Source organism: Camellia sinensis, chromosome 2 (genome assembly GCF_055761805.1).
Source record: "Camellia sinensis isolate YWXY chromosome 2, ASM5576180v1, whole genome shotgun sequence".
Taxonomy (NCBI): domain Eukaryota; kingdom Viridiplantae; phylum Streptophyta; class Magnoliopsida; order Ericales; family Theaceae; genus Camellia; species Camellia sinensis.
In genome coordinates this window covers 67,827,190-67,843,115 of record NC_138962.1, presented here as the reverse complement: position 1 = coordinate 67,843,115, position 15,926 = coordinate 67,827,190, and the positions used below count along the sequence as shown (strand labels likewise).

At 33.6% G+C, this 15,926-nt stretch overlaps 1 protein-coding gene across 1 annotated transcript; it reads right to left on the bottom strand.

Annotated features, from left to right (window-relative positions):
- Positions 1–258: 258 nt before the first annotated feature.
- LOC114307515 (G-type lectin S-receptor-like serine/threonine-protein kinase LECRK2) lies at positions 259–8,933 on the bottom strand. The gene is made up of 2 exons (XM_082913541.1): positions 6,361–8,933; positions 259–477 (listed from the first exon to the last, which is right to left on the bottom strand). The coding sequence occupies exon 1, from the start codon at positions 8,821–8,823 to the stop codon at positions 6,385–6,387; it is 2,439 nt and encodes an 812-aa protein (XP_082769667.1). The 5' UTR covers positions 8,824–8,933; the 3' UTR covers positions 259–477; positions 6,361–6,384.
- Between the last annotated feature and the right edge of the window lie 6,993 nt (positions 8,934–15,926).

Genomic DNA, 15,926 nt, shown 5'->3' with positions numbered 1-15,926 from the left:
TATGTTTTTTTGCGAAAGTTTAAAGTTTGGGAATTCAATCACTTGTTTTTCAATTAAGGAGGTATATCTAAAAAATTGAGATGGTTTTTATCACGATCCGAACTCACCCCTAGAGGTTTAGGTCATGATCGGCCAGTAACCCCATATTATCCAGCCTCAAAGACAAATCAAATAGTTAATAATAGTAAACGGGGCACGACAAAACCATTAATAGAAAACTATGTCCATCAAGCAGTGTATACATGCAAATTTCATAAGTATTTAAACTTAAAACTTCATTCAGTTAAACTCTTATACATATCATCCATTCAAATAAGTCTTCAAAGAACAAAATAACAAAATAACTTAGAACAACAAGGTTGACACAGTTTGGCTCCACTTGAGTCCAAGTTCGCCCCATCGCGGAGGCACTCCAAAGCATCTTCACAAAAGGTGGACTTCCGAGGTTGCTCTAGACTTGATGCTTCAATTGCTCACCTATATATATATATATAGAAGAAGGGGGTGAGCTAAAGCCCAGTGAGTAATATCAGTATAAAGAGGTTAAATGAATAATATCTAGAATAATTCAAATCATATCGTATGCGTTTCGAAACAAATCATAAATAAGTACTTGACATATCAAAATTCATAAATTATATCTCATATGTGATACATCCAATAGCACAAAGCAAAGGGCCTGAAGGCATATCAAAAAAACCACATGAGTATAACAAAGGGACCATGTAGGTCAAACCAAGGGACCATTTGAGTCAACACCAGAGATCTCTGTGTTTATATAACAAAGGGCCACAGTATTGTTTCTCTCGAGTGAGGGTCTTATTAATGAAGGGCCACGATATTGTGTCTCCCGGGCATGGGCCTTATTAGCAAAGGGCCATGGTATTGTTACCCCCATGTGAGGGCTTCACTAAAGGATGCTACAATTACTTTTCAAAAGAGACAATCATTCATTCTGATCAAAATAGTATTTCAAAATAACATTTTTTTGTAGTAATTCAAAAATGCATTTCAATATATTTCAACATATCTTTGCAAAGATACTACTCACAGTAGGTTAGCATAGATGTTGGACCTCGGACAACCACCTACACAAAACACATAACAAAGATACATATTGAAGCATACGTTTATAACAAATGTTGTATCTTAATTCGATTATCTTACGTGTGTTTCTAGCTTATTTCATGGCTAAGGATGTCTAAATGATGCTTATGAATACCTAAAAAGGCATGAGAATGCAAATATAAACATATGATTGTTTGCCAAAAATTGTTGAAAACAGGGTGTTCACTCGAGCCAACTTTTGGTCACTTAAGTGGTCTGTAAAACTTTGCAAAACTTCTGGATGCTCAAACTTTAGGCTCGAGCCAACTTTTGGCCACTCAAGCTAAGGGAAAATGTCTACAAAAATACCAGGAGCATGTAAAGTGCGCTCGAGCCACGGATTCATTGCTCGAGCGAATTAGGCGAATTCTGAAATTTCCAAAATAGAATTCAAGTTCAAAAAGCATGGTTTCAAGTCTCAAAAGCTTGTATGGCTAACAAGAACATGAAGAGTTGCTCCATAACTCTTAGATACATGATTTATTTCAAACCAAGGCTTCAAAACCTCTTTTACTTTTCAAAACAAAATTCAAAACACAGAATTTTGCCATACATGTAAAGGTAATCAATTCTTTTCCTTCAAGCTACCGATGTATGAAATGATGAGTGTAAATGAGTTCTATACATGTATAAATTTTTGGCAAATCAAACTTAAAAGTGAGGAATTATGTATGCATGTCCAATTTCAACCAATATTTACCAAATTCATGGTGCTTATCCTTATCAAATTCATGCAAATGGTCCTACAAACTTAGTCAATTCAATGTCTACATGAATTATCTAAAAGAAATATGGGTGAATTCCATACCTAGAGCTTGAATTTGGAAGTTGCTAGCTTAATCTCTTCAAATCTTCTTCAAATTCTCTACAATGTCTCTACTTTCGCTCTAAAAGTGTTGTTCTCACTCTCACTCTATAATTTCAGCTCAAACTTGTTGAAGAGTGAACTCATAATCATGTTTAAGGCATATATATATATATATATATATATGAGTAGATTAAGTTAAGCTAATTAAATGAGATTATGGCTAATTAATTAAACTTAATTCTAATTAATTCTAATAAAGTCTAATTAATTTAATCGAATTATTTTGATCTAAATCGAATTGTGATCAAACTCGCCATATGATTCTAAATATTCCAATTAGCCTATTGAACTAGTCAATTTTAGTTTCTAAATCTGTTCGGGCTTTCAATTTCGAATCCTAAGTCGATATTCTAACAGGTATTTTATAAGCAAACAGATAAGCTCAAATTACATATAATCATGCAATTATGCTCACTAAAATAATATATAAAATTAATACATATGTCGGAGTCGTCACAGTTTTACTGCTAATCCATGGAATTACCACACAAGTAATGCAAGTCAGGTACTAACCAATTAGTTTACATTCTCTGTTTTCTAGCATAGGTAGCAGTTCGATTGATTGTATAATTTTGGGGATAAATCCAACTATAGTCTATCACTAACATAAGCATATTAATATGTTTTGAAGTATTCATTTGCATATCATATGTTTCGACGCATATTATGATATGCTTATTCAAATTTTGAATCTCAAAGGTTTTGTATTTTGGAAACTAATAATCTACTAATGAAGATCAGTTTGGTTCTCACAATCAGAAACAACAGAAATTTTAGATATAGTAACTATATATTTTGTCTATCATATGTACCATATTATATTCATTACCATATTTAGGATTACCATACTTAGATTTCTCTCATCCCATATAAAAGAGTCTTGAATATATTGTTACAACATTCAAGATAATACAAATTTCTCTCTCTCTCTCTCTCTCTCTCTCTCTCTCTCTTAGATATTGTAACATGGTATCAGAGCTATAGGTTAAGTTCCTAGTGTTCTTCGCCTTACCAGCGGGTGGTTACCTTGCCTTGGCTACTCGCCGAATCTCAATCTATTTCGCTGCCATATTTTCCTTTCAATATGACTTTGTGGTGATCTCTTCCTCTGTCTATTGGTTTATTCCTACCACAAATATCTCTATAATATATATATATGGTACTCGTAATCCATTTTTTTGTGCTTCTGCTCTATTCTATTTTTCTCTCTTTTTAAACCTCAAATAGGTTTATATTTTCAAACCTATTTGAGTTTGAGGGGGTTATTATACCTATATCTACCTATATCATGGTGAGCATAGCTATACACCATGCAAACCATCCAAGCCTCCCCATTGGCATACTCCCTAAGTCGCCCAATTGGCGCACTACCTTAGTTGCCTTGGCATACTACCTAAATCACGTCCATTGGTGCACTCTCTAAGCCGCCCCCTTGGCACACTCCCTAAGCTGCCCCTTGGTGCACCATCCAAGCCGTCCTTTCTAGCGCACCACACAAGCCGCCCCCTAGTGCACAACTTTATCTGTTGCTATCACCGTTCAGCACTATGTCATCAGTTACGTGTGTGCCACATTTGTTGCTTCAACATCCAGTTCTCCTACAATGGTCCGACTTGACTCCTTAAACTGTCCCAACAATTGATTCCAGTCAGTTCCTACAACGGTTCAGCATGACCCCTTAAACTATTTCGACATTAGTTCCGGCCAGCTTCTTACAACGGTCCGACATGACCATAAACTGTCTATCGGTATTAGCTCTAGCCTCTGATCTATCTCAAGTGTCCTTGCACTCCCGTTCGGACTTTGCAACTTATTTGCCTTAGTTTTATTTTATTTCATTTTGTTTTATTTCATGTTTTAGTTTCTCTTCCAAACTGAAGTTGGTATCCCTACTTGAGTTTGAGGGGAGTGTTAAATATAGTAATTATATATTCTGTCTATCATACATACCATATTATATATTTATTACCATATTTAGGATTATCATAGTTAAGCTCAAGTTGGTATCCCTACTTGAGTTTGAGGGGAGTGTTAAATATAGTAATTATATATTATGTTTATTATACATACCATATTATATATTCATTACCATATTTACGATTACCATACTTAGGCTTCTCGCCTCCTATATAAAGGAGTCTTGTATACATTGTTACAACATTTAAGATTGTTGGAAATCAAGCTATTGTTAATATAATAATACCAGCTGTATGCTTATATCATTAATATATATTTAATATATATTAGTTAGTGCTTCTCCATCAGATGCTTTGTTAGTGCTTCTCCATCATGTGCTTAGTTGTAGTGCTTTGCTTAGTTGTATAGGTAGTGCCTTCTCATCAGATGCTTCGCTTTCGGCTGCTTTTTATTTCTATATGTTTTCTTTCATGCTGTAGTATCATAATGATGTTGTATCAGCTCTCCTATATAATGGAGCCTTCTCTTCAGGTTTAATACACATTTTTGAATTACAGAGCGTATTAGCTCTTTCAATCACTCTCTCAATATTTCTTTCAGAGATAATACCGATTTCTCTTTCTCTCTCTCTTAGATATCGTAACAAGAAATATAAATTTTTGTTTTTTTTTTTTTGTTTCACCTTTTATCAGCAATTAACCTTAGAATAAATCTATTTCTCCTGAAATCTAATATTTTTTTTCAAGCTACTATAAGATTGTCGTATTTTTCTCCGTTTGTGCATTTAACTTTCTAAAGCATGTTTTTGTCATCAATTTGTATTATCAAGTTTTGTGATTTTCTTTCAAATTGTATTAGGATGTGACTGGTTGTCCCTAAGATTAGATCCTATTGATTTTTCATCCTAAAGTTGAAACTTGCTAGCCACTCAAAAACAGTAGGTTGCATCAATCTTTGCAGCATTCACATTTCTTGTTGCTATTTTTGATGTATCATCTTTGCTAAAAGTTGTGGACTTACTTGAATCACTTGACACCATCGGGAAAAGGATGCCCTTTTTTAATACTACAACTTGCTGTTTATACTTTACAAGTGCTCATAAGTTCCGTTGTTGGTAAGTATACATTCTACTTAATTTATACATATTCCTATTGCTATGGGCTCCTTGACAGTTTATCTCAAGAATAGGAAAAACCAATGGTCTCGGGAAGAAAATTATAACAAGAGGAGGGAGAGTAATGAAAACATAGGTGTTGAGATTATCTACAGTACGTATATATATATACATATATGGGTGGGTAATGTATTGATTTAAAAATTTCACTTTGACAGTTATTTGATTTGATTTGATTACGGTAATCTGACATTGGGTAGTATGGTTTTAACCTTAGCAACCTTTGCTACTGCCATGACCAATCTTGTTCCAGCCATCACCTTCATTTTGGCCCTCTCTTTTAGGTGCATTTTACATTTCTCACTTTATTTTCTCTTTATTTTCTGTTGCATTCTGTTGTCCTTTTCTTTTTTTTGGTGCTTCCGTAGATTTTATTTTATTTTATTTTATTTATTTTTTTTTTTTTTGTACACACTGTAGATGTTTATTAATGCAACAGATTCATGTTTGTCAAGAAGCTCTGGTGGATGCTCAAAGCCTGATGGGATTTGGGACTTAGGAGTGAATTAGTGTCATGTAGCTCATAATCTGCTCAAATCTGTAAATATATATATATTTTTTATTTTTGAATATTTTTATTATGTTATAAAGTTCCATTAGCCAAAATTATAATATATGTATATATAAATATTTTATTTGTCTTAATTGGTCCAATTTATTTGGATTGTTAAAGACATACGAGTGAGTTATGCTGTGAAATTGTGTGAATTTTGATTTTGATGGTTGAATAGTATGTTTTATCATTTGTTAAAAAAAATTGGTTATGAGAAATATTTAGGGCTATTTTGAGAAAATGGTTATAATCAACTTTTTGTGAGAGAGGGAAGTGAATAATAATCTGGATTATAACCCACTTCCCAAAAGTCCCCTTCGATCAGATTTTTATATTTTTTTTTTGTTTTTTTGGAGCAAACAGAAAAAAACGGTGGGAAAGAAATTCAATATGAAATGAGGATACTGACTTTTAGTGTCGTTAAAAAATAGATGACATGATAAGTCATGGCGTCATTAATTGCCCTAGCATTCTTTGTCCTATCTAGCAACCTTTTTGTGGCGTTTAGTGAAACGTAGCAAAAACGCTAATACGAAGTTTAAAAAAAGTCACAAACCTACAGCGTCGGCCATGTCACCGGCATATTTTGTTAAGGCCACTAAATGGTATTAGCAGCGTCTATGACACCTTTAGCTGCGTTTTCAACACAACGGCAAAAATCATTTTCCAAACAGTGAATTTATATAACTACTAGAATTATCTTACTGGTGTACCTCTTTCAGTTACTGTGAAAAAGAATACCTTCCATGAAACAAGGCAAGCAAGCTACGCTCCACTTCGTCCCATGGCACTAAATGGGTGTGGACAAGGTGGAACAGTGACTTCCACAATTCCTTCGAGCATCAGCATAACTTTCTTCATGGTAGGTCTCAGAGACTGGTCTTCCTGAATGCACCAAATGGCAACAATCAGAAACCTCTCTAGCTTCTTCCGATCGCTAATGGCCTCTGCATCATTTTCTACCAGAGCGTGTAACATGTCTTCTTCATAGCAATCATATGCCCAGTATGTTAAAATTGCTTTCTCTCCACCAATCTCCATATCCACATTTTTCCGACAACATATGATCTCCAGAAGCAACACTCCAAAGCTAAACACATCAGCTTTCACTGTGATTGGCATGTTCCTAAACCATTCTGGTGCAACATACCCTTTTGTTCCTCTAATGGCCGTATGGGTTTCGCTCTGATCAATCCTCAGAAGCTTTGCCAGTCCAAAGTCAGAAATCCGAGCATTGAAGTAGTCATCAAGAAGTATGTTTTGAGGCTTTATGTCACAATGGATGATTTGGGTGCTACACTCATCATGCAAGTACACAAGTCCTCTAGCAATCCCAACCGCGATTTGAGTCCTTTGGTTCCAACTGAGCTTCAAATCACCAAAAAGAAACCCTGCCAAAGACCCATTGCTTAGGAATTCGTATACCAATAACCGGTGAGGTCCATCATAGCAATAACCATTCAGATGAACCAAATTTTTATGATGGGTCTGGCCGATTACATTCACCTCGGTTTTGAATTCCTTGTCACCATCTTGAAGAATTCTATCTAACTTCTTGACCGCAACATGAATGTTTGAACCACCCATTTGCACAACCCCTTTGTATACAATGCCGAATGATCCTCTTCCAAGTTCTTCCTTGAATCCTTCAGTAGCATCTAAAAGTTCTTTGAATGTATAGCATCTCAAATTTCTCTCCACAACACTCTCCGCTTTTCCAATTGTTGTCAACTTATTGCGGTAGATCAGCAAAAATCCAAGACACATCACACTAATCAGTATAAAGTTGACAAAAACAGAGGTACCTAGAAAAGCAGACATCAAAATGACCAGACCGTTCTGATTATTACGGTCTGGAACAGGCAATGCAGGGTTTTGTGAAGAAGAGTTGGTTTTCTTAAATTTGATAAAGGCCTTTGAATTTAGACTAGTGTCCAATCTTCCATTAGAAAGCGGTAGCTTCTTCTTCCAACAACTGCCTCTTAAAATGGCAACAGCACACATGCAATCAGTCAAGCAGGCTTCTTTGCATGACACGTCATCGTAAGGCTCCAACCGATCATAGTCACTAGTTGGCCAATCAATATTCGTGACTACATAAAAATCATACAGATTTGATGCAGAACTTGGTTCGTTTACGCAGTCCTGTACAAAATCTGGTACGCAACCTCTGTAGTCATCCGCTGGATCGAGCAAAGAAAATGGTCGCGGACATTCACACTCTGGCCTTTGATCTATGTTGATTCTGCAAATTCTGTTATACCCACAAACCCCACTACCTGCATTCTCTACAGTGCTTAAACAAATGTTAGCTGGCACTGTCCAAAGGACAGTCCAGCTCGAAGTGCCAGTGGAATTGCCAGTTTTTGCCTTTGGGTGACTATGGTGGGTCAAAACTCCATCAAAATTAAGAGTTACTCTATGATAGAAGTCGTATGCTCGAGCATCATCTCCCTGTGAAAGGACTAACTCGTGTCCATCTCTGAAAATGCTCAAGTAGCCTGATTTATTGAATACCAGTGTGTCACTTGACGAGCCAGAACCAGAACCAGAACCAGAACCAGAACCAGAACTAGTTCCTGTGGATAAAAAATAATACGGGTCGTTACGAAAATTACCCGGTATGTTCACGGTTCTCAGCCCAAGATCTCCATTTAACCGACTAAGCTGGAACCTTCCTTGCGAAAAGTTACTCTCCGATTGGCGGGAAGAGAGGAACTTACCATTTCCCATTATCTGTGTAGGCAACAAGGTATCAGTAAACTGATTGAAGCTCTGCCACAACGGTTCAGATTTTTTGTTTACCAGCACAAAATTGCCTGTGTCATTCATAACACCATAGGCAACTACACCTATAATTGGGTCTGAAATCGAAATCTGTTCGCCTTGAGGGGAACTAAAAATTAATCCGCGATCAGCAGTGAGCTCGATTTTCGATCCCCTCGGTGCAGGGTTATCCCCATTTGCATACCAAACAACTGTTTTGTCTGGTACCTGGTCATACCATATTGAGACAAGCAAGAAATCTTTGTTTTCAAGTCGGTGAAATCCAAATGCAAAATCCCCAGATGCCGAAAGCCATGGAGTGGCATCTTCAGTTGCAGTGAGAGTTGCTCCCACTTTCACAATACCATTAGTTTGAGCTACTGAAAAATATGGTAGAACAAACAAGAAGAAGAGATGGGGAAGAACAAAAGCTGCCATTGCTACAACTTTGGGTTCGTGCAGTTACGTGGAACAAATGATAATTAGATATAGCCAAGGATGAGGAGGTGTTTAGATGAGTGAAGAAACCAAACATTATTCACTCACTTGTCAATAGAGGGTTAATTACTTAAAAGTCCTGTTTACAAATATTATAATCTGTTTACAAATATTATAATAGTTCTGCTTCTATTTAAAATTTGAACTTATAAGTCTCATTTAGTAAAATTAAAAATATTATTAGTTTTTTTTTTAAAAAAATTTTAAAACTAAGAATATTATTAATTTTATATAGTAATGTTTCAGATAATTGTTTCACTAATTGATGAAAAAAACAGAGTATGAGATTAAACGTTTTTGTGCTTCTACTTATTAATTTAATTTAGCTATCTAATAAAACCGAGAACATTTTTTTTTTCAGCTTTAAAACTGAGAACATTATTAATTTTTTTCATTTAAAGTTCTTTTTATTATTATTTTTTTATTTTTTCACATCAATGCTCCATCATCATATTTTTTTATAGATACAAAATTTTTAGTTTTGCATAAAAAAAAAATTTACTTTTTTCAAATTTTTTTTTTGCACATATATATAAATTTTAGTTTTTTCAATTTGAAAGTTGATATTTGAAAGTTTTGAAAATCAAAATAAATATTAAATCATCATGTTTCTCTATAAATAATCATAAATGATGAATAATTATTATGTGAAAGGTAATTTTGACTATCAAAAATTTAATAAGACTTAAAAATCTATATTTTTTTAATTAAAACTTAATAAAATATAAATTTATAAATTAAAACTCGTGTTTAAATGCCTTCAATGACTAGATTCGACAAGATGAACCAGAAATTTATAATTTTAAAAAAAAAATCAGAAAAGACAAAAATAAGCAAAAATAAATAATTTTTTTTTTATTACTTATTTTGACATTTTGATTTTTTTTTTAAATTGTTCAAATATATATATACACTTTTAGATTCGTCTCGATAAGACGGAATGGAAAAGTAAAAAAAATTGACATAATTTTGAAAAAAAAATACTAAACACAAAAAAATTTAGAAAAAGAGGTGGCTTTTTTGTTTTTTGTTTTTTGGTTTCCAAAAGAGACCTGGCTAAAAAAATTGTGTTTGGAAAGAAAGTGGATTTTTTTTTTTTTTTTTTTTTTTTTTTTTTTTTTACGGGTAATTACTTGACAGTAGGGCATAGTAAAAAAATTATAAAAATATGAGAGGTGCAAGTGAATCTGTAATAGAGTGCAAGTGAATAGCTGTGGGGGTGCAAGTCTACCCCTCCATGTTTGTGTATTTTTTTTTCACTGTCCAATTGTTAAGTGATTCCTCCTTTTTTTTTTTTTTTTGTAATTGATTTAATGATTATGAGAGAAAAAAAAAATGATTATAATTTAAATATGACATTTTATTTTTTTCAATAAATCATGGTGTTGCTTCCTTGCATTTTCAAGTAACAAAAGCAAGGCCAAAGACTTATACAACATTCCAATTTAAATTTTGGTAGGTTAAAATTTTTATATTTGGAAAGATGATTGATTTTTTTTATAGTTAGATTATGAGAGAAAAATGAAATGATTATGAGTTTGATGTGACATTTTTTCTTATTGGCTATTTTAGTTTATTTTGTTTTTTAATGCTATTTTAGCCCAAAAAAAACTAAAAAGCCTTTTTCCTAAAATTTTAACTTTTTAGCTACTTTAGCTTGGCGAAAAAAATAAAGTTTGGGAAGAAAGTTGGTTCATACATATATATATATATATATAGATGATTTATTGATTGTAAAAGAAAAAGTAAAATAATTATGATTTAGATATAATATTTTATCTAATTAACTATTTTAATATATTTTATTTTTATTAACTATTTTTAATCTCTAACCTTCTTTCCAAAGAGCAAGGATCCTCTAGAGTTTTTTTTTCCTAAAGTTTCCTAGAGTGGTGCATTATGTGGTTGAGATTTAATGACAAGTCACATCAATTTTTCAGCATTAAATCTCAACCACACAATACACCACTTTAGGAAACTTTAAGAAAAAAACACTCTAGAGGATCCTTGGTGCTTTCGAAACGGGGCAAATACAAATAAATTGTTCCCCATTTTATATTTCACCGCTGCATTACTAACACACAGATAACTCATAAAATGATTATTCAATTTTTAATATACAAATGTAACTATTATAGCATTATTGTTCCAAATTTGTCATGAGAACTAGAAAGAGCAACTTGTGTTTGGTTAGCTCAAATATATTTTCACATCATGTTTTGCACATGACGTTTGTTTAGTGTTTTTAAAATTTAATTTCACATTCAGTTTTGAAAACTCTGTCAAGGGTGGAAAAATTTGGGCTAACCGGTCGTCCCACAGGCCGTTCGGCTGGTTTACCGAAATAGTGCAGTTTTTATTTTTTATTTTTACAATTGACATATGTTAATTTTTATATATTCGAAAAAAAATATTTTCTGAATTTTTAAATTTTTTTTATGTGTTTTAATAGAATTTTGAGTTGTATATTTGGTTATGAGTTGTAAGTTTTTGTATCAAATATCATATGTCACATCAAAAATTCTCCACTCAATTCAAAATACTTTTCAAAACTCTTTTACGAAAAAAATTTTCCACACTCAAATCATAATTCCAAAACTCACAGACTCAAAATATAACTCATACTCTCAAATCATAGTTAGAAAGCTCTACCAAACGCAACCAGCGTCCTCGGTGATTTGTTTGAATGAAACTAATTTCATTAAATTATAGCTGCTAAAAAATTAATAATGTTACACTCGAAATCATTTTCTATCATATTTTACTTAAGATTGTATTTTTTTAAGGATAAATTACAAATACACTCCCTAAACTTTGATTAACATTACATTTCACCTCCTGAGATTTCTGATTTCATAACAAATCGCTCCGTTTATTAATAAATCAATAAGTCAATTAACAATTTTTAATAATGTTAGAAATATGTTTCAATTAATAATTTAGGTAATTTTATTATTGTATAGGAGAAAAATTATGAATTTTATTTTTTAATTAATTTTGTTAAATAAAAAATACTAACAATGAGGTATTCGTAATTTTTCAAACCACATAGACAATTTGTACTTTAAAGAAACCTCAGGGGGATGTATTTGTAATTTACCTTTTTTTTTTTTTAAATTGGACAGCTAACTTGTCAATTTGAGAGAATATTTGGCCTTGATAGACTCAATTTGGGGTCTACTTTAGTGATTCAAATTATTCACTTTTTAAGTAAGTAGAATATTTATGTAAAAAACTAAGATTATTGGATAGTAGTAACTATATAGTCATTTGGCATGTGCGCTTGGATTAGGATGGCGCTATTTTAGCCATAAAAAGACTTACATTTTTTCTTTTATAAAAGTCAAAAAAATAAAAAGGCTCATTCTTAGTCAAAAAGTCAAAAAGCCAACTTGCATTCCATACAAAACTTATATATTTGAATCACAATTGTTTTAAAAAAATAGACAATAATTAGAATTTTAAGAGTAGCTATCCGTTTTTTATAATACAAGTATCATTCGAAAATACAATCATCTATGTCCGATTACCTTAATTTTTTTATATGAATATTCTATTCAACGAGTGTTAAAATAAAAAGTTAACGATTTAGATTACCGAAATTGACTCCAAAAGGGTCTACTAAATCGAAACGTTTTTTCAAATTAAAATGATCAACATGAGATAATCCAATTTTTTTATTTAATACCTAATGTGCTACATCCACAACTATTCGTGAAGAGTTTTATATGAGTCTCATTAATATTCAACATTTATATATTAAGTAAATAAAACGAGATAAAAAGAAAGAACAGTTATGTATAATTTGTTGTTTTACGTTTTTATATTGTCAGATTACATATTATTTTATTTTTACTAATTGTTGGCTTTTTAACTTTCGAAGGTTATTTTTGTAATTGTGAGTGTGCCAGTAAGGATCAATCAGTCCTTACAGAAATTTAATTGCCAACCAATTATCAGACGATTGTGTTTTAGTTCTCTCAGCCTCAATAAAGAGGACTTTTACTGATGGCTTGATTTAGGAGAATTAAGCAAAATATCAATCAAATGAAGAACACCTGAAACATTTCATTAGAATGAAAAACTTACAATGATCCAAACTCATCATCGTAGAGGTTTATAGTGACAACCTACTTGAAACTACTCCTATGAACGAAGTGCAGTGCAGGAATTTAAAGAACAGGAATGTAAAGAACAAGAAATGTAAAACTGGAAAGAAAACTAAGTAAAGTAGAATAAGACTGGTTTGTGGATCTAAGTCAGAGGGCTTTTTCTGGGGCTTTCTCTGCTATTTATACTGCTCAAGGATGACCATCGAACAACATTTCCAACCATCGAACTGCTCCTCCATGATCGCTGATCATGTTGTCTCAAGATTAGCTCTATTACGCCATTACTTGCAGTTAGGCTTCCCTCCTAAATTTGAATTTAAATGTGAGTAACCGTTGATGCCACATCACCTTGTATCTCTTTGTTGATCCACTGTTATTCAGATCCCGTAACAACCAATACTAACTGCCACGTGTACGATGAGGATTGAAGATTTGAATAGTCTTCCTGTATTATCCTTATTTTGCCACGCGTCAAATTGTAATTGGCTTGTACAAAATATGTAGACAACATTACTCCCCGCACTAATATACCCAATACTTGGTGATATTAGTAGATCAAAGTCTTTTACCCACGTCTTAGAACGTGCATGGGTTTTGCATTCTCCCAGAAATGCAACTGTCATTCATCATCTGCATTAAACTCTCCTTCAATCTTTTGAATACCCCTACCACCTTAATATTCAAACAGACTGATACATTTTTTATGGCTGAATCAATTTTCCCCTCCATTGATCGAGCACACGAAGGGTCATATGACGATGCTATTCTTCCTCGAAAGAACCTGCATGCATTAATTAGCCACCTTTACCCACCTTTCTATATTCAGGTCAAGGATGCCTTTGCAAATTATCAACCCTTAGACTTCGAACATATTGCCCTTAATCCTTCGATTCAGAAACTTACAAATATGGACATGGGAAATTCTTCTTCTGACTCACCCTTGGACTACGAACAAACTGCTCTCAATCCTTTGATTCAGAAAGTCGCAACTATGAACATGGGAAGTTATTCTTCACAACCCTCTGCATGGGATAAGGTTGCAACTTCTTCCTCTTCTGGGGCTTCTGATTGGACAAGCTGGTCAAAACCTGAGGCCTGTGATTTGAGGGAACAAATCAACCATCACTTTGTCGAGTTTACTGACCCTTTAGAGTTCCCTTCTTATGCGCAAAGCTCGGTGGTCTATCCCTATGTGCCCATTGACCATCGACGCAGTTTGGAGGAGAATCTGCTTGTGGCATGATATACATCCTCCATGCCTATAAAGATAGTACACGCCGTCTGACGCCTAGAAGAGGCACAAGGGTACAATCCATTATTCTTAGCCCAGAAAGCGAAGATTTGTTCTTCTGACTGGCTTGAGTATATTAATGCCCTTTTTTCTTCTGCCCTTGCTCCATCTCCTGAAATAGAAGCATCCACACCTTCTCCTCAGCCAAATCCTTGCTGGACAGAGAGACTGAGGCTTGCTCTCTCCGCGGATAAGGTCTTTCCACCTTACAAGCCTCCACCTTCCCCTAATCCAACTGAGCAGAAGCAAGCTCAACTTCTGCTTGCGGCTTTCTCTCACTTGCCCTTCAATGTTCTTGAGGATGAAGTATCTCTCAAGAACCTTCGATGGGCTTGTGATATTCTGAATCGGGGTCATGTCCTCAATCCCTTCACCCAAGCAGAGCTTCACATGTTTTTGGACCAACTTCCATTGCTTCTCCACTGGCATCGTACCTCTATGGCCACCACACAATCTTTAGACCAACTCTCGTCCCTTCGAGTTCATGCCCAGTACGAAGTAGAGAACTTCATTGAAGAATTCGATGATTTCAAGAATAAAGATTCTACGTACTGGGATGACTTGGATATAGACGAATTGGAACAAGGATTGAAAGAAGCAACATTCGAAATAAAGGCTGAAGAGCTCTTTTACGAAGTGAGAGCACATCAACTCATGCAGCCAATGTTAGAAGAAATAGATGATAGAATAAAGAAAGAACAGAAATTCATTGGTCATAGTTAGACTAAATTTCATGATATTGTTATTTATTCCATTCCCTATTTTTATGAGCTTGAGTTTGTATCCAAATATGGCCATTTGATGCAATTGCTTTTACTTTAATACCACTAAGACTTTTTCTTTGTTTGGTATGGTTTGATCTTGTCCCTATTTGTCTTTAAAGCAAATTCAGGGCTTCGAACTGAACAATCTTATCCTTCGAATTTGGACTCAATCGTTTTAAATGAAACACTAAAAAGAACCAACAATGAACGTTTCCAATTTATGGAATATAGTTAACAATTTTTGCTGATTTTCATTTAGAATTAGTGCTTCGAATTTAACAATCTTACCCCTTAAAGCTTGTTTTAATCATAACCAACATATGGTCATGGTTAGTATGATCAACCAATTTTAAATTAACCATTTTTGCTTCGAAGAACAGTCCATGCTGTTTTTAGTTCAAAAGACAATCTCTGTCTGTATGTATACAAACCAACTATTGGTTTTGATATTTCGAATACCAATTCTCATCCTTAAGGGGTCTCAAGTTTTACTTCGAAAGACATTACTTTTATTGAGAAACCTAAAATAGGTCTTCAATCCTTTTGAAGCAAATAAATACTTGAATATTCTTACATCTTTAGGTATGGAATGTGCTTCGAAGCCGGCTTAGTAGTTTCGAAGCCGTTGTTATTTGATTTTTGGTGCCAAAATCTGGTTTCGAAGCCAAATATTTTACTTCAAAGCTGGCATCAGCATTTGGGCTGTGTTTTTCCCTCTAAAAGTATCAATATTAAAGGAAACTCTTCGTATTCGTACTTTCAGTACTTAACGAATTTACGCGATATATTTTCCAGACACAAAGGCTTTTAAAACCCTTTTATTTTGTGCTCTGAAATCACTTGCTCGCTTAACACACAAACCTTTTATCTCTACCG